This window comes from Triplophysa dalaica, chromosome 5, assembly GCF_015846415.1.
Source record: "Triplophysa dalaica isolate WHDGS20190420 chromosome 5, ASM1584641v1, whole genome shotgun sequence".
NCBI classification, from domain to species: Eukaryota; Metazoa; Chordata; class Actinopteri; order Cypriniformes; family Nemacheilidae; genus Triplophysa; species Triplophysa dalaica.
In genome coordinates this window covers 122,325-148,844 of record NC_079546.1, presented here as the reverse complement: position 1 = coordinate 148,844, position 26,520 = coordinate 122,325, and the positions used below count along the sequence as shown (strand labels likewise).

Sequence of the window (26,520 nt, the reverse complement as noted above, 5' to 3'; positions counted from 1 at the left end):
TGAATCTCTGTTATCTGTCACCGACAAACATTCTTTCATTTCCTCTTCAAGTCTGTGTTCACACCAGCACGAATAATGAATCTTTCATACCAAAATAAGACATTTAAAAACTCACATTTATCTCTAAACGTTTAATTAAAACCATCAGTGGAATCAAATGATTTTTGTGCTCCAGTAGGGCTCAACTCAACTTCTGCAGATCATAACACACTTAACTAGGGATGGGTACCGAAACTCGGTACTTTATCGGCCCCGGTGCTGAATTATGAAAGACCGAAGTATCGAAAAGCTCTGACGTTAACGGTTCTGCTGTCGGTACTGGATAAAGTAAGAAAAACATTTCATATTTCTTGTTGCTAAATAAACATACCTAGCATATTTTAACTGACCAACCATTTCTAATATGCGGTAATATTAAAGACATTTACTTGCATTTTCGTTAATCGCAATCTCGCACGCGAAATGTCCGTCAGTCCCACACTACACAGAGCTCGCGCGCGCACAACATGAAATCGCGCTTAATAGAGTGACGATGGCGTAGGAAATCAAACGGTCGAGTGGATGCAGACAATGCTCGTTGCAACAAATGAAACAAGATTTTTGCTTGAAAGAGCCGAAACACAAGCAATCTGACAAAACATCTTTCAAAAGTGATTAATGGGCAGACAGATAAATGCAAAGATTTCGACAACCTAGCTACTAGTTCATCATCCACGTCCTGAGGTACGTAGCCTACCGCCGACATAAACATTGCATAAGGTTTCTTTAAATTAGTATGTAATAATTTAATAAACACACATCACATTAAAGAATAGCCTATATATAAATATTTAGAGGTTTTTTTTCTGCAGTAGCCTAAATAAATCTTAAACATAAAAAATGCTTTCACAGTACTGCATTTAAAATGGATGAATAATGGTAAATTACGCTTAAAAAATTATAAAGCAGAGCTTGCCTAAAAATTAATTTGTAGTGATGAAATACATAAACTTTTTGTGTGTGTGTACATTGCAAGAGGTTCCAAACCTGTATAACTCTTAAGCCCAAACATGTTACACTGCACAGCCAGGACAAGACCATGATTTGAAATGACATCTGGGCATCTGATAGCAAGGATTTGAATGTATAAAGTGTCTAAGGCATGAACCTGACAGGGCCTGTTGCTGATGCATGTGCATGTGCTACACTACACACATCATCACAAAAGAGAAGATCTCCAGCCACAACACATCATTGGAATACCTTTTCTGTATTATTCAACAACAACAACAACAAAAAACACAAACAAACTTAGGCCCCCATGCATTTTTATTTTAATTCTCTATGAATAATAGGCGGGAATCAGTCATCTTTTACATGCATTAAGATATGTAAGGTCAGTAAAGAATGTTTTAAATAGTGAAAACAACTCCAGCTTTAGTTTTATCTTTCATAAAAAAACACAACAAAAAGTACCGATAAGAGTACCGTTAAAGTACCGGATCGATAAGTGGTACCGATAAAAGTAGTAGTACCATTAAAACCTTAACGATACCCATCTGTGACGGGGGTAAGAGACACGACACTCACACAGCGCTGGTTCGAGCAACCCCAGTGGGGAATTTATTATAATGTAAACAATACTTAATATATATTGACGATATCTGGGGTGCCCGTAAGCTGCCATCTGCCGATCCGTTCTCGTCCTCCGTGCTTCCTTCATACAGTCTCTTCCTCACTCGCTCTCACTCGGGGGAAGAGAAGACACCGCGTTAGGCGTTTTGGAACCAGAACCCCGAGTGTTGGGAACCCGCAGCTTATATGCCCGGCAGCTAATCAGTGTCAGGTGGACGCAATCAGCGTCAGCTACCGGGCCGTTTCCCAGGCGACGCTGATCCTGGACCTGCGCCTCGCCACATTCCCCCCCCCAAGCGTCGACCTGGTTCCCGGACAGCTCGGGAAAACGATAGGGGTGGGAGGGGAAATGTCGCCTGCCCGTCCGACCCATACTGACTGGAAGACGGACTGACAGGCTGGAAGATGGACGGGATCGTTGGCAACTCCATGCGTGGGACTCCCTTCTAGGCCACACTCTCGGACGGCTGGGCAGCGACCTCTGTCGGCTAGGCAGCATTCTCCGGCGGCTGAGCCGAACTCCTTGGCAGCTGGGCCACGCTCTCTGGCGTCTGGGCCGCGCACTCGGTTGGCTTTACAGCCCTCTCCGGCAGCTGGATTGCTCGGTCGGGCGGCTGGGTAGCGGTCTCTGGGGGCTGGGATCGTCCCTATTTTCGGGGCCGTCGATCTCTCTCCCTCTTGTCCTCGGGTTTCTCCTTCCTGGACCACGGCGAGAGAGAGCATATCCGTCCTTCTCCGGGGCTCAGGAAACACGGTAGGCAAGACCCTTGCACGAGTCGGTCTCTTTCTTCCACGCCCGCATTCTCCACCAGTGTGACGGGGGTAAGAGACACGACACTCACACAGCGCTGGTTCGAGCAACCCCAGTGGGGAATTTATTATAATGTAAACAATACTTAATATATATTGACGATATCTGGGGTGCCCGTAAGCTGCCATCTGCCGATCCGTTCTCGTCCTCCGTGCTTCCTTCATACAGTCTCTTCCTCACTCGCTCTCACTCGGGGGAAGAGAAGACACCGCGTTAGGCGTTTTGGAACCAGAACCCTTAGTGTTGGGAACCCGCAGCTTATATGCCCGGCAGCTAATCAGCGTCAGGTGGCACAATCAGCGTCAGCTACCGGGCCGTTTCCCAGGCGACGCTGATCCTGGACCTGCGCCTCGCCACACCATCCCTACACTTAACACACGTCTGACAATATTATTCCTTCAATTAATAACCGTCCTGTGTGTACAACACATCCACAGGCCCAGATGAACTGAGATTTCTGTCAAGCCAAACCAAAATAGTGTGTGGTGTAATGTTGACTGATTCAAGCGTGAGAAATACACGAGCCGTGTGAGAAACATACAATTTACTACATTAAAGGATCAAGATAATGTCTGAGAGCTTGAAATCACTTTCTCTGCTTTACAGTAGATGAGCAGATGAAAACATTCATTTTCAGGCGTGGGAACAGAAAACAGTGGTGAGACACGGGGGATTCTAAGGTAACATCACTTTAAAATCTAAGCCTTGAGATTGAAAAGCTTTAGTTTTGTTCTTGAGAATATCACTGCACAACGTTCAGGTGTTTTTGTCATCTACTGCTCATAGTTTAGATCAGAAGACAGAACAGATTTCTAACACTAAACATTAAACATCAACTCCAAACTCATCCTGCATCGATTGTGATACAAACATGAAGGATTCCTTAAAGGATTTGAGGTGTTGAGGAGAGATGTGTTATCAGTTGGTGGATAACCAAATACTCTTGAACAGTGGGCCGCAATCACAACAACACTCACAACATCACAGCAACAACCTGAGAGTCATTCCAAACAACCCACAACTTCAATGATACACTGTATGAGACGCTCTTTTGTTGATAACCTGCACGTTCAGTGTTTGTCTGGACTGAATCTCCTTCTCATCCACTCACTACTTCAGCTTCTCAATATTACTGCATTATAACATTAGTTGAGCTCTGAGAATGTGTGAGGCTTCATTGCGCTCAAGAGCTATGCTTTCTTTGTGAAGAACTGCTAGTTAAAGAATGCTCTGCTAATGCAGAAAAATAATAAAGTGGAGAAATGACATTTTAAATGTTATTTGTTTGCTTTGCAGACAAATCAGCGCAGTAAAAAAGGCAAAGTGGCGAGGGAGAGGTTGACTGAAGTTCTGTTTTACTGCACTTTTTCTCGCCGTGTTTTATGATGTGGTTTGCTCAGGACTCTGTTTCCTCCGCAGAAATAATGAGTACAACTGCACTTTGAGCGGGGAACACGGAGAATAAGCCAGCGCAATTACATGAATTAAGTTGGGCTGCTTTCTGTTCAAGCCGAGTCTGATTTCCTCCATTAAAGCGAGCAGGGGAAGCACAGCCGTCCCACCGAATATCCTTGGCGTCAAAATAGCGGCCCTGTCGCCTAGTGCACAACTGTATTTTAAACACTTGATTGAGATGAAATAAGTGCCCCACCCGAGCGTCTGAGAGCACAGACGTCTTCACATCTTATTCATCATACACAATGAGATTTAATGAAAATGTGAAAATGCAGAGAGGTTTGTGTGAGGAGTATGGGTAGGAGATATAAAATCAATGGAAGGTCCCCATAAAACATGTGTGTGTGTGTGTACACAGGAGACAGACGGTCTGTTTTTGGATGAGCGTCTCCGTGAAAAACATCATCTTATTGAAGCTAGGATCATGATGTTGAATTGAATTCAGCTGTGTGTGTTTGAGCTGATATCTGTGGGGTCTCTGACGCTTCACTCTCACAGGAGACCCTTTATCACAGCGGGAGAGTGTGTGTGTTTGTGTTTGTGCGCTGTAATAGTTAGCAGTAATTCACAACAGAGAGTGAAACACACTACAGCAAACACTCGCTGGCTGGTTAGGTTACTCTGATCTGGAGTGGGTGGATTTTATTTGCTTCCAGACGCTTTAAATTCCTCAGTCAGCACAACAAATTACAGCAAACGACACAGAAACCGCGACACACAACTTAATAACTGTGTGTTCACTCCACATGTGTCCAGCTTAGTGCGGTTATTAATCTCTAAGGTTTTATTCATATAGAACAATTTTAATGTTTAATCTATTCACCTGCCACATCAGGGCGACGGTTTGAAGGACTGAAGATGTGCTGCTGCTCCGTGAGAGAGAATCACTCAGATATGTTTTTCCTCTGTGGTTTTGAAACCATCACCACAGAACTCAAGCAAACACACCCATCACCAAAACAACCCCCCCAACACACACACACACTCACTCACACACACACACACACACACACATCACAAACACCACATTCACACATGTGCACATATTACATTCACACGCAGGCACACACACAACACACATACCATATTCACGCACACCCCATACACACACCACATTCGCACACACACGTACCACAGACACACACACACCACATTCACGCACACCATATACACACATCACATTCGCACACACACGTACCACAGACACACACACACACACCATATTCACGCACACCACATACACGCATCACATTCGCACACACACATACCACAGACACACACACACACACACACACACACCACATTCACGCACACCATATACACACATCACATTCGCACACACACGTACCACAGACACGCACACACACACACACCACATTCACGCACACCATATACACACATCACATTCGCACACACACGTACCACAGACACGCACACACACACCATATTCACGCACACCACATACACGCATCACATTCGCACACACACATACCACAGACACGCACACACACACACACCACATTCACGCACACCACATACACGCATCACATTCGCACACACACATACCACAGACACGCACACACACACACACACACCATAGACACACACACACACACCACATTCACGCACACCACATACACACACCACATTCGCACACACACATACCACAGACACACACACACACACCACATTCACGCACACCACATACACACACCACATTCGCACACACACATACCACAGACACACACACACACACACACCACATTCACGCACACCACATACACGCATCACATTCGCACACACACATACCACAGACACGCACACACACACACACACCATATTCACGCACACCACATACACACACCACATTCGCACACACACATACCACAGACACGCACACACACACACACCACATTCACGCACACCACATACACACATCACATTCGCACACACACATACCACAGACACGCACACACACACACACACACACACACACACCATAGACACACACACACCACATTCACGCTCACCACATACACACACCACATTCGCACACACACATACCACAGTCACGCACACACACACACACACACACACACACCACATTCACGCACACCACATACACACACCACATTCGCACACACACATACCACAGACAAGCACACACACACACACCACATTCACACATGTGCACATATTACATTCACACGCAGGCACACACACAACACACATACCATATTCACGCACACCACATACACACACCACATTTGCATGCACACATACCACAGACACACACCAGTCAGACACCACATTCACACGCACACACCACACGCACACACAGACACCACATTCACACGCACACACGCACACGCACACACACCACACACACAGACACCGCACACACCATACGCACACAGACCACATAAACACACCACTTTCACACACACACACACACACACACCAACTCACACACTCATGCACACACACACACACACACGCACGCACACTCCACATAACAGCACAGAGAAGTTACAGACACAACACAACACAACACAACAGACACATTGTCATTAACCTGTAGATGATACTAAAAAAACACATGATGAGTTTAATACAACTATTATTCTTTAAGAATCATTTATAACATAACATAAATGTGTTTATCACTCGTGTAAAACTTTTCAGAATAATTACAGAATAAAAAAAACAAATGTATGAAAGTGAAACTTCTGGACAACAGTGTTGAGGATAGAGACACACTAGATATTCCTCATTGTTATAAAAATAATGTCACAGTTCAAAGAACCCAAATGGTCCTAAAATAGGGCAAATATACCTTATTTATTTCTTTAGATTCTGTGGTAAAGTATGAGCTGGACGTGTCACAGATAACTGACTATATAAAGAAAGACGTCTGAGAAAAAGATGACACAGCCGTCAACATGTTCCGATACTACGAGTTTAACCGTCCCGTTTTGGTTCAGCGCCTCCCCCGCATTGGTGTATCACAACCCATGACATCAGCACGGCCGCACGGAATCCCGCCCCCAAAAACAAGACTAGACTGAGAGCGCTCGACCCTGTGATTGTTGGCAGAGCGCAAACCATTTGTGGTGATGACTGAGGTTTAACTTAATCTGGAGCAGGAGGATCTGAGAGCGAGAGAGACAGACAGACCAGCAGACAGAAACGTGTGAAGACAGACGTACGGACAGAGAGACAGGCTGACAGACAGAAACGTGTAAAGACAGACGTACGGACAGAGAGACAGGCTGACAGACAGAAACGTGTAAAGACAGACGGACGGACAGAGAGACAGGCTGACAGACAGAAACGTGTAAAGACAGACGGACGGACAGAGAGACAGGCCGACAGACAGAAACGTGTAAAGACAGACGGACAGACAGAGAGACAGAGAGATAGATGGACGATCAGACAGACAGACAGAGAGATAGATGGACGATCAGACAGACAGAGAGATAGATGGACGATCAGACAGACAGAGAGATAGATGGATGATCAGACAGACAGACAGAGAGATAGATAGATGGACGATCAGACAGACAGAGAGATAGATGGACGATCAGACAGACAGAGAGACAGGCCGACAGACAGAAACGTGTAAAGACAGACGGACAGACAGAGAGACAGAGAGATAGATGGACGATCAGACAGACAGACAGAGAGATAGATGGACGATCAGACAGACAGAGAGATAGATGGACGATCAGACAGACAGAGAGATAGATGGATGATCAGACAGACAGACAGAGAGATAGATAGATGGACGATCAGACAGACAGAGAGATAGATGGACGATCAGACAGACAGAGAGATAGATGGACGATCAGACAGACAGAGAGATAGATGGACGATCAGACAGACAGAGAGATAGATGGATGATCAGACAGACAGACAGAGAGATAGATAGATGGACGATCAGACAGACAGAGAGATAGATGGACGATCAGACAGACAGAGAGATAGATGGACGATCAGACAGACAGAGAGATAGATGGATGATCAGACAGACAGACAGAGAGATAGATAGATGGACGATCAGACAGACAGAGAGATAGATGGACGATCAGACAGAGGATCATACAGGACAGACAGGCCGACAGACAGACGATCAGACAGACAGAAGGTTTGTAGTTTGTGTAATGTTTGATCCTGATGGCTGATATTCACACAGAGCATTATGTCAGTGATGTCAGAAAGACACGCAGCATCAGTTGTGTGTGTTCATACTGTATATATATTTAAAAGCATTAGACAGGCTTGATTCTGTCAGAGCTGCACTACAGTCTCACCCAACAGAAGCTGGAAACTGTGTCAGACGTCCATACACAGACGCTTATTACCTGATTTATTCTGATACACATGATAGATAAACTTCTCATGTGTTGTGCTCATGACATCTGACAGATCATTGGGTTTCCATCACACGGAATCAACTACAGATCACATGAGTATAGGCAAACTGACCTGAATCAAGTCAAAACATTGTGAAAGCCAGAGATAACAGAATCCGTCCATAGCACTTGGTCTCTAGAGAATGTGTTTGAAGTGAAAATGTGAAACAGAAGCAGATACTGAGACTTAATACTCATCATGTGAACTTTGACTTTAATACTGCTGTGAGGAGAAGAAGCCACCTGTGTCAGTAACATGAATAAAGACAATAAAGTGAGTTTATCAGAGCCGCACATTCACAACGCACTGAGCAAACCTGTGTTTAGTTGTTATGTTACAGATGTGAACCCTCAGCCGCTCTACATCACCTCATGTGGATTCAGTGTGCTCTCCAAACACTCATTATTAATGTCACAGAAGCAAATTTAATGTGTGGTGGAGGTGAAAGAGAAAGAGTTACATTCTATTTACATCTCTGTCTGAGTTTATACATCACCCATCGCTGCGCAAACACTGGCCAATGAAAGATGCTGAGAAAAGCCATTCTCACACACACACACGTCAAATCTGCTAAACAACTCAGTGTTTTATACGGAAGAGTAAAGTCTCACAGGTTCAGACTGACGTGAGCTTGACTCAATGATAATGAGAGTCGGTGTTTTTCTTTAGAAATGTTCTGGAAGTGAACAGCATCATGAAACCTCACAGCCTCAACATTTTCAGTGAAAGCTTTGAATAATCCTCCAAATGAGTTGTGTCATTCCAGTGAAAATCTGTTTGAACTAGACCCATTCATGTTCTGAAGAAACTGTCAGGGGTGTTTGCCAACGCGTAATGAGAACACCATACCATAACCAAAACTACAAGACTTATTTCTCACTAGAAATTCAATCAAAAGTAAAAAGTAACTTTAATTTATACAAAACTTTGTTAAAGGTTGCCATTTTATTCTCCTCGACCAATCACGTTCCTCACATCGCATGTTGGTATGGAAACGTCAGGTTCCGCTACTCGCTTGTCATTGGTCAGCTGTGAAGAAGCCTCTTGGTTTTTTCAGCTTCAAAAGATTCTCTGAGCTGCAGAGAAGACGCCGCGCTGGCGATTACGGTAGTGCTCAGGACTTTTTTGAAAACACTGTTTACTCCAAAGGATTAGAATGTAAAACAGACGCTAGCAGCACGAAAAAAAGAAGTCAAATGTGAACACAGCCTAATTCATTTACTCATTTGGCAGACGCTTTTATCCAAAGCGACAATTCACTGCCCCAATGCTAACATGTTATGGGTGGCTGCCATGCTAATGCTAACATGTCCTGAGTGTTTTTAGTGCGTTGCTATGCGGTTTCTAAGATGCTCTGTGTGTTCTTTTTTAAAGGCCACCCACAGTGTGTTTTCTAGATATGACCTGTCTCTACTTTATTTGACTTGTTTAGAAAAGTAATCGCACACATCTCCTCAACAAGCTTCGTGAGTTAATCGATTGCGCTTCATAACCCAAACGCTTACTAGCACTAACACAACCTCTGCAGTGTAGACATCAAGAGTATATCCTCTCAGAGTCGTATTTACACTTCATGTGAAATGTAACGTTGTGCTGTTTCTTGTGTAGTTCAGTGTAATTCCAGCCCATTTATTCCACTCGCTCGACGCGGCCAAAAGCCAAACTGGAGTTGGCGCTAAGAGTAAGACGCCAGTCGCCGAGTTTTCCAGCGCAGATGAGGCCGTACCCTACTCAGAAAAATCCCCTTCACTCCTGCAGAATTCATGCTGACATACACAACACGCGCCTAACAATGCACAATAAATCGATTATCATATAAACCCGGGTACAGGCCAGAGAGAGAGAGAGAGAGAGAGAGAGAGAGAGAGAGCTAACTGTTAAATGTCTGGCTCATCATGAAAAGCTTCAGTCTGGATGATATTGGGCTGTGGAGTCTGTGCCACACAAAGCACATCAGACACACCACTGGACTATTAATAGCAGGAGCGAATACCACAAATGAATGACAGACTCTGGGTCTTCCATCTACATCAGCGACCGCCGGCAAGACCATGAACAAGTCAAACTCACACTTTTATGATCAGACACAGAAGAAATGTAAAGTAAAGTGCTCAAGCCTCTGTGACGGGTGGAATCACTGCAGGGATATTCAGAGATATAATGAGAGTCAAGAATGAGACAAGATTTCTTCAGGCATGTTTTCTGCCTATTGTTCTTTATTCACACAAAAGAAACAGTTCATGCTAAAATGAAATCTGTGAAAGTCGCTCTGAACCGTTTGACTCTTTTCTCTGTGGAACACAAGAGATGCTTAGCGGTCCCCGAGGAAAATTAACCACACTTCATTTGTGTAGTAACCATGGTTAATTGGTGTATTGATGGAAAATGGCAAACCATGGTTTGACTACGGTAACCATATGTTTGATTTGTTGTACCCGCAGTAAAACCATGGTTCCTTTGTGTAAGGGTGTGTTTATAAACATGCAGTAAATATACATAGTGGATGGATGTTATCAAACACCTAAAGCACATCACACTTTATCATCTATTCAAAGTCTTACTTTATGTGAGGAAAACTGGAGCGCTGAATCTCTCTCTGTGTCTCCAGAAACACTGATCAAATGATATAAAAGGAAACAACACAGATGAGATTTCTCTTTAGATAGAAACCGTGTTGTGTGTTTTAAGAGAGAGTTCACAGAGAGCATCAGAATGTTCTCATGACGCAGGACTCGTACACATGACTTCTGAACATGAACACATCTGTATGTGCCATGTGTGAGGTAGACATGCTAAATATCACCTAGAGGCTTTTACACAAGTAACAGGAGACTGAAGGTTTTCAGAACTTCTGAAATATAAAGCATTAACATCATACGTTCTGCTCCAGCAGACTCCTCTCTTCCAGTGAATAAAGAACATGTGAAGTGACGGCTTCCTCATTGAAGTGGGCAAGAGAGGTAATGCCGAGCTAATTCAATTAACACAGACTGCTCTCAATTACTGCTCTTCAAACACACGTCTTTCATAAATTAACAAGCCAGTCTCATTGTCGTTGGCAGAAATGCCTTCTATATCAACTCCGTCTCCACAACAAAGTGTGAACGCTCACATGTGGAAGTGTTTGAACCCAACCAGTTCTTATGATGCTGTAATAAAGCCAAGACTGTAAATACACAACATATTGCATCTTTTCTCAGCAGATCAAATACTGAGAGTAATAATGTGTGTGTGTGTGTGTTTGTTTGTGTGTGTGTGTGTGTGTGTGTGTCTGTGTGTGCGTTTGTGTGTCTGTGTGTGTGCGTGTGTAGGCATCATATGTGACAGACAGGTGAACAGAGGAACATGCAGGCATTGCTGTGATCCTCTTTCAGTGTTTAAAGAGACGGATGTGTTGGAGGCAGAATCCTGCTGTGAGTATGAAATACCTGCTGTCCACAGAAACCACAGCCGTTCACACAAAGAGCTGAGAGAGAAAACAGAATAACGTGAAGCCAGATTCACATGTGTGTCGATGACTGATGAAGGAGCTGATTAACGGCAGGAAGTAGAAGAGATCAGAGCAGGAAGCATCCACTAGAAATCTAGGTCTTGATGGGTAGTAGGACTGCAGGAGGGTGTGAAAGTAAGCCGGTGCAGATCCAGTGATAGTCTTGTAGGCAAGCATTATTGACTTGAATCTGATACAGGCTTCAACCAGTAGCCAGTGGAGAGAGATGAAAAGGGGTGTCACATGAGCCCTTTTGGGCTGTTGGAAGACGAGTTCAGAACCAGCTGGAGTGGTTTGATGGCCTTTGCAGGAAGACCAGCAAGGAGAGCATTGCAGTAGTCAAACCTTGAGATTACCAGGGCCTGGACATCTGTAATCTGGGTCAGGATCTGTGAATGTCCAGAAGCACTTAGTGATAGGGATGTTATTGATTATTATTTGTCGATAACAGATTACTCAAAAATAATAATAAACTGTGAGGAAAATCTGAAGATCTTTGAATTTATTTAAGTAACAAGAGAGGTACAATGTTTTCAGTCTTAAGGGATTTGCACATACATTCGAATATTTTCGTATGTGTTTATTTCATATTTGGAGTCATTTGTACGTTATCTCTGAGTAGTCAAAACGCTGTCTCAAAATGCTTGCTGCAGATCCAAAAAATGCAGAAAATCAAACAAAGTTAGATTTTTTTATGACGGATAAAAATATCGGAGGCAGGGTGTGACTGACACAATGTGAGGGCGTAATTATATTATAACGTGCAGGAATTTCGGACTCAATGTGCAATGGGCTATAATTGTTTTGTTAATTAACATTCTCAGTCTGTCAGTGGACTCTATCTTTGATGTTTAATTAAAAGTAAAGGTGATGCCAACACATGGTGGAATTTGACACAATATTTTGACACCATGAAAGCTGTCTTACAGCCCTTTCTAAAACTGGTTTATTCTGGTATCTGAAGTCTGATTGCTGTGATTTTTGACAAAAACAGGTTTCAAGTGATGAAAGCAAAGCGATGAAAAGCAAAGTAAACCCTAACCCTAAGCACAACAGTCAAGGATCACAAGTCATACTCTAGAAATAGTTCAATATCAAATCATGCCCAGTGTTGAAACATACCTGTGAAAAGTGTTTGAATGAAGAGAAAGTAAAGCTCAGTGTTAATATGACGGATGAGAGCTCTCTGTGAGGAACTTCTGTGCTCACTTTTTTAAAATCTCACTTTATGAGGCAGCTCAGGAGAAATATCATTCATCAGTTCTGCTGAACATCAGCATACAGCACCCGGCCCATGATGAGAGGACTGAGATGGACATCAGGAGAGAGAGAGAGAGATACATGTTAGTGGTAACAGAGCAGGACGTGGACTCTGTGACAAGAGTTTCTTTCATTGGGCTGTCAATGCAAACCTCTCAGTTTATGTTAGAAGTGAAAAGCAGTGAGAGGTTTCTCATCCTCTTCAACAGCCAACACCAAACATGATCACACATGAGATCTTTCATTTATAATCTGAACAGAAATAATACAAATATCATCCTCATAGCGGTGTGTGACAGACAGACCTCAGTACTGTAATGTTCCCAGCCGGTGGAGAGAGAGAGAGTACAGTACAGCAACACAAGCAGGGTCATGACACACACACACACACACACACACACACCACAGACCCGCAGCTGCAAGTAAAGCCCAAACCACCAGCAGCGTCCACAACTAAACATAGAACAACCTCAGCCCAGACAACCTCTCTCTCTCTCTCTCTCTCTCTCTCTCTCTCTCGCCCTCTCTCTATCTCTCTCTCTCTCTCTCTCTCTCTCTCGCCCTCTCTCTATCTCTCTCACTGTCTCTCTCTCTCAGATTAGCTGTGACGCTAAGCATACAGCGGTGGGCTGTGAAATTTCCCGCCACACTGAGTTTGGAGCGCGTTCAGACACTCGCTGCGGACGAGGAGTAATTCCTCCACACGAGGGCCGGGATTCATCATCACAGATCATCAGGAGACAAAACACCAGCGTCTCTTTCATGATCACAGAAATGAAGTTGATCTAACATTTAGGCCAGTCGTGTGGCCAGCCCGTGTTACCCAGTGACGCGAGCGCCTGGCTTTTCTGGGAAAGTCTTCAATGTGTATATATGCATACATGTTTGTGCGTGAATTTTTCCAAAGCCGGTGTGAATCTCAGCAGAAATACACTAAAGAATGAATAACATGTGATTTGGTGTTCAAAAAAAGATACACAACTTACTTTGGCATGTAGTTACATATAAAACCCCACAACCCACACGGTGTGTTTGAGCATCATCTCATTTCTTATGCAGTGTGTGTGTGTGTTTACAGCTCTGTGATGTCAGAAGCAGCTCGTGTATATAATTTGAACATTCATCTGGAGCTTCACAAGTCAGAGCAGAAGAGCTCAGTGGATCATTCTGATGGATTGTTAAGAGACCCGTGAGGAGCAGCGGCTGACAGCACGGACACTTCTGTAAGTTTCTTTTCTCTTTTTGATTTAAAGTGTAAGTTGCAGGTTAGGTCTGACGAGATGATGGTCTTTCACTTCTGTTGCTCATTTGTGGCTCTTTCACAGCTCAAGAGACATACATGATGTGATGGAACTGCTTTACCTGAACACATGTATATTACTGTAAAAGACTCAAATCACATCATGCAAAGTGATCTCAGCTGTTTCTCTAAATGTCTTGTTTTAGGACACAAGCTCACGCACATCATCTGATCTTTAGAGTTGATCTGAGCCCAGTTTGAGACATCACTTGTGAAACATCTGAGAAGTTTATTTAATTTGAGAGGAAACTGTGAGCTTTTCTGTCTGGTGTTTGTGCTGGAGATTTGTTGTGATGGAGAGAATCTACACCTGTCTGTCATCCATAGTGTTGAGTAGATCAGATCAGATGAAAATGATGTCATAGAGGAGAAAGTGTTTTAATATTTTATTTGCTAAATGTTCAGAACAACAATTAATGAACTTTTGGTTTGGCAATGAACCCTCATCTCTTCTCAAGAGGAAAACATTTACCCGCAGAAATCGTTTTTTTCTTTACACCATTGAGATGAAACTGAGAACATGTGTTTCAACAGTGAGTCATGCTGATCAGTTTGACACAGATATAAATTTGGACCTCAGAGATTCCTCTTTTAACTCTGTGTGTATGATTCTGTCTCTAAACTGAGAAGCAGCATCATAACTGAGAGCTGAAACAGTCACTAAAGTAACTGAGCAATAAAACCAATCTGTCACAGAACAACAAAGCTTCTAAATCTGTCCAGATATCAGACTGCTCTCACACGAGGACAGATTTCATATTCAGCTCTGAGCTCATGACTTCCCAGCGATTCACTTTCTGCTTATAATTCTCAAATGAACATCAGGTGCATTAATGTAAGAGAGAAGTGTAAAGGAAATGATGTGATATAATACTTTATGACTCCTGGAGGAAAGTCTGAAAGAAGCCAACAGAACAGAGTCCACACGCTCTTCAATGTGATGACGCTCCCAACTAGACACTTCACAGAGACCGAGTTGTGTTGCGTAATCCTGCCTCATCTCACAACAACTGTGTCCCAGTCTCTTCTAGACCAGCCAGACATCAAATGAGTCCGACCTCTGACACAACAAACTAAAGCAGTCACATGCGGAGCTAACCTTACGTGTTAATAATAAAGAGACGCCAGATCAATGTGTGTTACAAACATGAATAGTCCGTTTTCATGTCACATTAACTTTAAACATCTTTAAGCATTTTCATAGACTGGAAGAAATCTGTGAAGTGTAATTCAGAATGAAGCGTTAATCCAAATCAGTCGTTGAGTTACTAACTAACACACAGAGCGTGATGAATCCTGTGAGACACTCATGCTAGTAAAACACTCTTGGATGGAGAGGGAGAGAGACGGGGGTGAAGCAGTAAGATTAAAAGTGAACAGTTGTTTTGTGTACGCCGCTCGCTGCCAAAATCCAGTCATTTTGGATGAATCTAAAACAGCTTTCCTGGCCCCGTCCCATTTCACGCCTCCTGCCAGGAAAGACTTTTTTCACCTGTTTATATGCAGGTAAAGTATACTCTCCAGAGTGCCCCCGAATGAGGTCTTTTTTTCCAACTCCATGCAGAAGCCTTATATAAGCACGAGTGTGTGTGTGTGTGTGTGTGTGTGTGTGGACCACAGGGGCTGAAACAGGTAGTCTGGACCTCTGCGACTGAACTGTTCACTAGAGCCGCATGTAAAACCAGAGAAATCTGTCCCACCCTGTGAAGCAGCTCATAAAACAGGAAGCATCCGCATCATCGGCTCGCGGGCACAAAGAGGTCTGAAGAGTGACGCCCAGCACAACACGCACTCATTTTGTAAATAAGTCGACCTTTACATTGTTCCACACGTCTTCCAAGAGAACATCCCGGAGCTCAGTGACGTGAGAAGGTCCTCACACACACACACGACACATCTGAAACTAACATTTCACACCGTTATCACCGGAATAATTATCATTCATATGGACAAATAAGATCATCTCCAGGGGCCGGATTCACAAAACATTCTTAAGAAGAAAATTATTCTTAACTGAATCAAGCTAGGAATGTAACGTAATCCCAAAAAATACCTTTTTAAGACAGTTCTTAAAAAATGTTCTCAAGATTGATTTTAGGAAACAATGAAGAAGATCCAAATTCTCGAAACGAAAGTGATCTAAATATCATCTTAAAACTACGACAGCCTCGCGGTTGTCTTAAATCTCAAAAAATTTGATGTTTGATGATGTTTCACATGTGGCGTGTATTGTTTTGAGCCAGAATCATCGTTTTGACATTTACTTCTCATTAAGGAATATTTATTTTGATATAATAATATAATAATTTATTTTAATATAATAATATAATAATTTATTTTGATATAATAATGATAAGGTATAGCTCACTTACTTTAGCTTTCAATATTAAAAGTGCTTTTTACATTATTCTGTGACAAGTGGCTCAAAACAGAGAGCGTCACAAATATTATGGCATAGTAACACACGTTTATTTTTTTAACGCTTGCTAACATATAAGCTAACAATGCCGTTTAACACATCACATGCTAATATATATATATGCTGTATAAGAATGTGATGTGCTTGTTACACATAAAGTTGATTAGATACAGTTACCAAATGTGCAAGTGAGTGTAATCATATGATTTTATTATTACGACAAAAAATGTTCTAAAGAAAATATTTGAAAATGTTTGAGAATCACACTTACGAACATTCTAATGAACTCCCTATAATTAATATTAAGAACCATCTTAGATTTGTCTTGAGAAGAGTTTGGTGAACCCAGCGATAGACTCCTAGATAGACGTGATGTTAAAGTAAATGTTAAAGAATCTTCTCAGTTAGCATTCATCTTGTTTTCAGTACAAACATACATTTACTTGTGAAGCCACATGCCCAATACACTAGAAACATATCTCTTAAGATCTGAGTGAGAGGAGACGTCTGTGGGGACAGAGGCTGATGGGAAAGACAGCTGTGAGAATCACTTCATTCTCTTCATGTGTAGAATGAGTCAGTGTTCTGAGAAACATCCAGCGATGCTTTACATCAACTCATGACTCATATTAATACACCCATCTCAACATCTCAACATTGATAACTCAAGTTCTGTTGGGTGTAGAGAGGTGAATATCTTCATCTTTACCATGCGTCTGAAACTTTCATTCACCTCTAAACTTACAGAAGTGAAGGTCAGCGAGTTAAGATGTTCAAAAACAAAACACAGAAAGTGTAAAGCTGTAGAAATGTGTTGAGTGACAGACTCTGAAGACTCGCCAAAACAACAGATCTCAAATCTCTTACTGACCAGCAGCGTGTGCTTCTGAAATCTTACACCAAAAGGCCAACAATAGCCTTCAGTTAATGTTCACAACACACACACACACACACACACAGATGTTAAACAATATAACACTGGGAGGTTTGAAAGAAAGCCAAACTCATAATCAGTGAAAATGTCAACGGACTGAGTCTGAAGCGTAAAGCACAAAGAGACTGAAGTTGAGAAGACTGAAGGGTTTAGTCCTCACAGCGACACACTTCAACACACAACACCTCTGTCTCACATCTGTCTCCTGACCAACAATCATCTGGAATCTGGGTCTACTCTTCAGAAATGAGTCAGTCATTGAGACATTCACAACACATCTGTGATCTGAGAGAAGTGCTGATGTAGAAGAACATGTTACTGCATAAGAGATTCTCAGATACGGTTCATTTCAAATGAGTCTCAGATGTTTCTCTCAGGAGGAATCAAAAGAGAATCAAATGAGACTGAACACATGAAGAGTCTGGAGGTGTGTATGACTGTAATCATCTGGATGTGATGAGAGATGTTTGAGTTGATATTGAGACTTTTGATATCAGACGAGACAAATGTGAGCTCACACTGTTCACATCTCATCTGACAATCAGGAGAAATATCTGAGACACACATGAGACTTAAACAAACACTTCCATCTGCATTCTGTTGAGTCTCAGTGATGTGTAAGACAGAAATAATTGAGATATTAAAGAGAACTTTCTGATCTTGTGCTATATAAATACATTTACATTTATGCAATTACGTTAAGCGACTTACGTTGGAGTTTTTCTTATGCATTTTGTTTTCTAAGTATGTGCAATCATCTGGGATCCAACCCACAACCTTACTACTGAACCGCAGGAAAGCACAGGAAATAAACTTGAATTGAATCTTATCTGTGAACTGTCTTTCTTATGAGACTGGTAGTCAAAAGTGCCCCAGAACTGTCCAACACAAAAGAAGATATTTTGAGGAATGTTGGACAGTTCTGGGGCACTTTTGACTACCAGTGTCATGACAGTCAATGGGGCTCAAGAACTGTCTGGTTATAAACATTCTTCCAAATATCTCTGTGTTTAATCAAACAAAGACATTTATACACATTTGGAACGACTCAAACTTGAGTAAATGATGACAGAATATGTTTCATGTTTGGGTGAAGTGCCCCTTTAAGAGAAGGCAGAATAATGTCAGAAGTGTTTCAGCACATTATCTATAAACGTCAACCATCTTCTTCATTTTGTGCTCTCTCTCCGTCACTTGCTTTTATATTTTTGTTCAACAGTTTCTCAAACTGCTCTTAAGTGTTGACATACGTCTGTGAGCAACTGTGTATGTGTGTTACTCACTTCCTCTCCAAACTTCATATCTAATACAGTGCTGCCACCCTCTCTATCTCTCTCTCTCTCTCTCAGTCTCTCTCTCTCTCTCTCTCTCTCTGTCTCTCTCAGTCTCTCTCTCAGTCTCTCTCTCTCAGTCTCTCTCTCTCTCAGTCTCTCTCTCTCTCCCTCTCTCTCTCTCTCTCAGTCTCTCTCTCTCTCTCTCTCTCTCTCTCTGTCTCCCTCTCTCTCTCTCTCTCTCTCTCTCAGTCTCTCTCTCTCTCTCAGTCTCTCTCTCTCTCTCTCTCTCTCTCTCTCTCTGTCTCCCTCTCTCTCTCTCTCTCAGTCTCTCTCTCTCTCTCTCTCTCTCTCTCTCTCTGTCTCCCTCTCTCTCTCTCTCTCTCTCTCTCAGTCTCTCTCTCTCTCAGTCTCTCTCTCTCTCTCTCTCTCTCTCTCTCTGTCTCCCTCTCTCTCTCTCTCTCTCTCTCAGTCTCTCTCTCTCTCTCTCTCAGTCTCTCTCTCTCTCTCTCTCTCTCTCTCTCTCTCATATAAACACAAGAGGAGTAGACTGCCTGCATACGGACCGAGTCTTTGTTAGGCCTCCCCCAGCCATACCTCCCCTCCCACTCTCTCTTCTCTCTCTCTCTCTCTCTCTCTCTCTCTCTCAACCTGAAGACTTCAGAAAGTTTCCCATCCTCATCATCACATCGAGCTGTATAACAGAGCACCTGAAACACTGGCGTTCAGATCGCTCACACCTCTGGATTCTCTACAGCTCACTTGGATCACTTTAAGAGAGAATCTGATGCTGGATATTCTGAAGGAGCCGTTCACCTGGGTTAACACGCCGCTGTTTATTCATTTGTTTCAGCCTGGAAACTTTGAGGAGACTGGCGTTGTGTCTCACGGGACGGTGGATTCGCAGACGCACACAAGCTGGTTGTTTTGTAAGTTGTTTCTCTTGTGTTGTGACTCAGACTCTCTCTTCTCTCAGATATGATGTGTTTAGCATGTCAACATCCAGCAGCTGAAGCACACAAATACTCAACGTTAACATGTAGTTGTATGTAAGCTTGTGTTTGTGTGTGTTTGCTCAGATTCAGAGAAGAGGAAGATGTTGTGTTCTAGACGGGTTCTCCAGCAGTGGATCTTTGCTCTTTTCTTACTGTGTTCTCCTGTTCCTCATCACGGCCGGCCCGTCGATGCCCTCAGCAGTCGCATGTAAGTGCCATCATTCCATGCTCACATACTGAACTCTTTCTGCTCCAACATGAACCATCCAATCGTGTGCCGCATCATCAACATCACAATATCTCAGAACCCCTCCAGGACGCTCCTCACTCAGTGCGGCCACAACGTCTGCACGTGCCAAAGAGAAAAATCAAGTGATTGTTGTTGCTGAAGTTAGCATGACTTGTGTGTGTGGTGTTTGGCCGTAAGTTTGGAGATCGTGCCGCGAGGTGTTTTGATAGTCTGTGCCCACCTGTGTGTTTGCTCAGAGTTTGAGGTGTGGGCCGCTCCTCAGATGCCACCCAGATGCTCCGCAGGCCACCTGCTGCTCGCACAGACCGTCTTTTGTGCCGCCCGCTCCGTGACAGACGCCCGCTGATCGAGTCTTGAGAGACAGAGAAGGATCACTGCGCACACGCTCTTTCATGTCTGAATGCAAAACACGCACACGCGTGCCAGGACTCCCCCGACCTCGTATCAGCTTTTGATCAGGTTGTGTGTGTGTTAGGAGAGACGTTTTGTTGTGTTTGCAGCTCATTATAGTGTGCGTATGTGAGTCACCAGAATACAAAGAAAACTCTTTTGGAACATCGTCGAGACTAAAATGATTTATAAAGTAAGTGTGACGGTAATGATGAAGGATTTGGGTGGTTTGATGAAACAACACCAGTAATGATTTCTGTGAGCGGGTAAAAGGGTTTGGACCTTGAATCACAATGGCTGGATTATGTTCTGACGGGATCTCTCCGAGGAAGAGTTGGGCTTTGTTGGAAGGTTGGGTCGGTGGCCAAACAACACAAGTTTGTGATCTCAGAGCCTCATCAGAATGGGCGTTCACCGATTCCAAGCAGCGGACGCTGCCGTCCAGGACCAGACCTCCTACTGGTGTTCACCTGAATGTAAGCCAGCTCCGTCTGAGACCAGCGACATGTTTCAGAGCCAATGTCCATCGGCTCTTTCCATCTCACCATCACAGAGCAGCTCTTATCTGCAGATGTTTTCTGTTCACAAGAACAAGAGACTCCATGACATCTGAGCACATCAGCGTCCATTCTGACATTAATCCCAGACGCAAACGCATCTTTAACACGGTCAGAATACTTCATTAGATTTTCCTCCACTGTTCTGACCCCAGTCTGCGTTCTGTGACCCCGACAAAACCCCCAAAACACATCTATCACAAACGAGTCATGCTTTACTATAGTAAACACAGTTTAAACTGGACATTCTGAAAGTGGGTTGATCATACACATGATAAAACATCTAGACATCTACTAAAGTAAAGTCATGCTTCAGTTTCATCAGGAAGCGTGAATGGAGATCACAGATGGACACACCGGCGTGGGCGTTTATACCATGCCTTTGCTCTCTCAGGACATTTCTGTCTCGTAAATCTGTCCGAGTACATTAAGAAAATCATAGGACGTGACAGAAGATCAGAACACAGACGAACAGCGTTCATGAGGAGCTACTGGATAAGGAATAAAGAAAACTCCTCGCTCGCTGTCTGATGGATCAGTGTCACTGGTCTGAACAAATCTGGTCTACAGTCTGTCTGCAGCTTAAATCAAGTGTCAACATCTTTCATCAATCTTTTGTTTGCTGGAAATCAGTCGATGACCACAGGTTTGATTCCTGCCCTCTGCTGCCCCCTGGTGTTCACACAGACACTCTTCAGGCGGAGCGAGCGCTGTGATGTATGCTTTACTTTGGCTCAGATAGGGGAGATGTGTAATTGCTTCAAGACGTTTGGACTAAATGCCGAGTATCCAAAACTGCAGACGGTAGCAGAGATGGCTTCGAGTCGAGGGGCCGTCCGATCTGCCCACTCTTACACCTCCCAGAGATTTCAACAGAGACGCAGTTCTTTACCATTACTGCTCATTTAAGGTTGAAGCTCTGATTATTGGCTTTCGGCACTTTGGGCTGGAGACGGTTTTGATGTTTGAAGATCCACGTCGACTGTGGAGGTGTCAGGAAACGGCTAAGATCCCACGGGCCGGTGAGGCGGCTGACATCAGCACTGCTGGTGGTTTGTTTGGGTTTGATTTAGGACGGGGAACCAGAGGCCCGGCCGGGTGAATACAGCACCGCTGGGGGTTTGGATAAGAGCCAAACCTTCTGGATTTAACTCAAAACACATTGAACACGGCCCACAGTTAAAACCTTTGTTGATCGCCAAATGAGGATTTAGGTTAAAAGGCACATTTGTGTACGTGAGTGTGTGTGTGCGTGTGCATGTGTGTAGGTGAGTGTGTGTGTGTGCGTGTGCATGTGTGTGTGTGTGTTTGTGTACTTGAGTCTGTGTGCATGTGTGTGTTTGTGTGCATTTAAGCGTGCATAAGTGTGTGTGTGTGTGTGTGTGTGTGTGTGCGCATGCGTGAGTGAGTGTGTCTGTGTACAGGTTTTGCAGTGATTAGAAACAAATCCCAGAACACAAATACTAATCTTATTTAGATCTTGAATACTCTAAAATAAAAATCACAGATGAGATGTCAGTATGATCGGAGTTGGTTCTCCTAGACATCAATGAAATGAAAGAAGAGCAAAGTGAAAGTGTGTTAAATCTCATGTCTGTCTCAGATATTTCTCCTGAGGAAAAGAAATCCAGACTCCTCATGTGATATTATATTAATAACCACCTGAGCTTTAAAAGAGCGATGACATTTTCCTCTGTGGATGATAAGACAATGTCTGTCATGTGCGTTTTTGAAATAAAAGTAAATATGCAATGGAGGAAGTTGTTGTGAAGTATCATAAATCAAGTATATTTTCAGTGTTTCCTCATGTTCTTACTGCACACTGGATGTTTTTCGTCTGATAAAAGAAGACTAACGGTCTAATTGAGAGAAGCTTGTTATAAATATGCCCGGTCTAACATGTGATGTGTTGTGTTTGTCAGGAGGCGTTCAGTGACACACGCTCAGCTCATGCATGATAAAGGCCGGACGCTGCAGGAACTGAAGAGGCGCTTGTGGCTGCAGGAGTTACTTCATGAAGTTCACACGGCTGAGATCCGTGAAGCTCAGCAGCAGAGTGGAGCAGGAGGAGGAGGAGGGAGCCCTCACACCGTTGCCGTGCCCATAGACCTGGGGGTCGCCGTGGGAACGGGCACCGTCCATCCCAAACCCGCCGGGGGCACCAAGAACCTGCCCATCAGCTTTCAGCTGGAGGACGAGGAGGGCACCAACCTCCCGCAGGAAACCAATAAATCTCAAACGTACAAAGACAGCCCGCAGAAGACCAACGGCAAGAGGAAGAAGAAGGGGCGACCGGGGAAGAGGAGAGAGGGTGAAAAGAGGAAGAGGAGGGCTCGCTCGCTCGGACCATCACCGCCGGAGGACATGGAGAGCGGCTCGGGCCGGCACTAAAACACTGTCAGTCTCTGACGACGGTAAACATCTTCAACAGCACACTTACTCTCTCTGTTATTCTCAACTGCTCTTTGATTATTTTTGATCTTCTCTTCAGATCCGTGAGGACATTTGAAATGGACACCGCAACACTCTTGTCAAAGTGAGAGGAAAATATTTATTACCTTGTAAATATTCTCAAATCGCCCGAACAATGACAGAGACAAAGACACTGCTGAGCTCCATACATTGAGCTGCAGACTCCTAACCTTGTGAATACTTTTGCTTTACCTTCATTTTGTTCTTTTATTCTTTGTTTTTACCTGTAGGACTATTCCTCTATCACGCTGTCAGAATTCCTGTAATTTATTTTGTTTGAATGATGTATTTATTTTGGTAAGGTATCAGGTGCTGCTGATATTATTTTTGTACTATAATGCACTTTAGATATATTAATATAGAAATATATACTGGTCATTTTGTTTATGGAAGTATTTTGTGGTTCAGTTGAATGAAGACGTTTATAATCATTCCTCCGTTTGGTCGTTTATTTCTTTATGTTACTGGCTCTCTTACACAACGTAGCGACTCGCCTCCCTAGACAGCCTCATGAAACCTCACAGCGAGTGTTGATAAATTGACAGAAACGTTCATTATTTTCAAGAAATATTGATAATTTGACATAGAATTTGTGTGAAGTATGAATTTGTTCAATCTTTAGCTCAGACTCCAGTCCTCTGTGTAGAGCACGAATAGTGTTGATGTCCGTTTGAGTTCAGATGCTGTGTGTGAACGGACATCACAGTAGGGTTTAAATCAGAGCTTTTGTGTATTTTTGTTTCTTTGCTGACCTGAACGAACACAACGACACACATAACCCTGATATCATCCACAGACCCACCTGTACATGTTCTAGAATAACTCTTGTTGTTTTGCACTGAGAGAAAAACTGAATGAATTAAACATCTGACAGTCTCAAACGCAGTCACGACTCTTCTGTGTGTGTGTGTGTGTGTGTGTGTGTGTGTGTGTGTGTGTGTGTGTGTGTGTGTGTGTGTGTGTGTGTGTGTGCGTGCGTGTGCGTGTGCGTGCGTGTGCACGTGCGCCCTTGAGAAGTGCATCCATGCTTTTGTCAATGTTGTTTTATTATCAGCAGTCTTCAGAATCTCTTCTCTGGACACAGGAGACAAGAATGAACGATGGTGGAAAACCTTTTCGATGTTCTCAATATCACGAAACACTTCAACTCTACACAAGTATAAAGAAGCCAATGTGCTTTTCTTCAGTCTTCTGGGGGTTGATGTGCAAAAATGATCCAGCAAATTACAGCCCATAACAGAAGCTTTCACATTCAGTGGTTAGATCTCACGAGGCGGATCAGGTCATTACCTCCAGCAGCCGGGAATCCCATCACACCGCTGGATGAGAGATTTTCTGAGGTCAGCTCTATACCAGCTTGACATGATCTCTGATCAGCCTGTGAGCCACTTGCTTTTCAACAAGGTTTCCTGGATTGTGATGAAAAGATTTTCCTTTTAAACAAACACTCACAGGTTTATGTCGATGGAGAGGGAAAGCGTTTAAGGCCAACAGACCCAGAGAGAGCCGAGTGTCATTTTCTCAACATCACATTACTGCTTTCAGTCAACAGTAAGAACATTTCATCAACCTGCTATAGAAATTGAGTAATAGAAAATGATTTTAAAGAATCATTTCAGCGTCATTGTTTGAAACTGTCCATCAAGTTTTTAGTTCAACATGATACGGCATAAGCATTTTATTTCTATAATCTGACGAAGTTCAAGAAAACATTCATCATTTTTTCACTCTGGTGTGGCTCTTAAACTGCACATATCATGACTCTATTTCCTCTGGTTTTGTAATGACATGAGAGTGATTCAATGATGAAAGAATGTACATTTTTCGGTGAACTGTATTAGCTTTTAAAAGAAAAGCTGCATGTAAGGTAACATTTAATTATATCAGTAGAGATAGAAATAAATATTACGAATAAACTATCAAAACTATTTATAGCATTTATTATTGACTGAGTTTTGTATAGGCCTACGGATAAGCCGTCAGCGCAACTCAAGTTTTGTTCAGTAATGTGAGTCAATGATTCAGTAAAAGGAAAAGGATTGTTTGATGCCCCCTAGCGACAGAGAACATGAATAACAACCATAACACCTCTGTTAGTTACATGGAGTTAACACCATTCATAATTGCTAAATAACTATCTAATATCAAACAACAAACACTATTTGAATAGGCTATTGTAAAAATAAAATAATGTCATTTATAAATCCTACACTGTTCTTTTATTTGTTATTGTTATATCAGCACGACTGTCTGCTGTTAGAGTCGATTCAGATTCCTGGTTTGGGAATTGAAGGAATCGATTCCTAGAATCGATACCGAGCTGCTGTTTTCGATTCCTGCTCCGAACACAGCTTAGTTTTACTAGAGATTTGTATTTGTTTTAAAAAATGTAAAAAAAATCATGCAATTCAATTCAATTTTTACATTTATTAATTGTTTTTTATATTGTTTCTATAACAACAACCTTAACCGAATTTATCAATCTTGTCCTGCAATTCCAATGTATCATTAATAATATCGTTAATAATCTTTCTCAGTTGTTTTATTTTCTAGCTTCTTTCGAAATAAAGCACATGTCAAATAACTATTAACTGTTCCTCAAGTTATTTATCAGTGTACATAAAACTTCTAAAGGATTATAAATAGAGAGATTGATAATCAGTCAATTGTAATAAACATATATAAGAATATTGTGCACATTCTGTACGTGTAAATGACAGACAGATCTCGAGAGTTTAGTCAGTAGCTGACTAATAGACTCACACACGTTTTTTCTACTATAACTCTTACTAATCTTCTTATTGAAGGTGTTGAAAAGATTCTGTCCGGCTTTATTTAACAGCTTTAACAGACGTCAATATGTTGTGAGACGAAGATGGTCAGTTT

The 26,520-nt window shown here is 42.8% G+C and overlaps 1 protein-coding gene across 13 annotated transcripts in view; it reads left to right on the top strand.

Moving 5' to 3' along the window:
* pthlha (parathyroid hormone-like hormone a) overlaps window positions 1–24,488 on the top strand; it is an 87,653-nt gene extending 63,165 nt beyond the window's left edge. For 8 of the 13 annotated variants that reach the window (XM_056748785.1, XM_056748789.1, XM_056748781.1 and 5 more), the window contains 6 exons: window positions 11,608–11,709; window positions 14,125–14,269; window positions 19,824–19,899; window positions 20,050–20,173; window positions 23,085–23,576; window positions 23,654–24,488. In XM_056748785.1, the coding sequence (XP_056604763.1) occupies window positions 20,067–20,173; window positions 23,085–23,553 (576 nt within the window). In that variant the 5' untranslated portion in view covers window positions 11,608–11,709; window positions 14,125–14,269; window positions 19,824–19,899; window positions 20,050–20,066 and the 3' untranslated portion in view covers window positions 23,554–23,576; window positions 23,654–24,488. Of the gene's footprint in view, window positions 1–11,189; window positions 11,257–11,607; window positions 11,710–14,105; window positions 14,270–19,823; window positions 19,900–20,049; window positions 20,174–23,084; window positions 23,577–23,653 lie in introns of all 13 variants that reach the window. The other 5 variants (XM_056748784.1, XM_056748779.1, XM_056748782.1 and 2 more) reach the window with 3 other exon arrangements.
* Window positions 24,489–26,520: the final 2,032 nt, after the last annotated feature.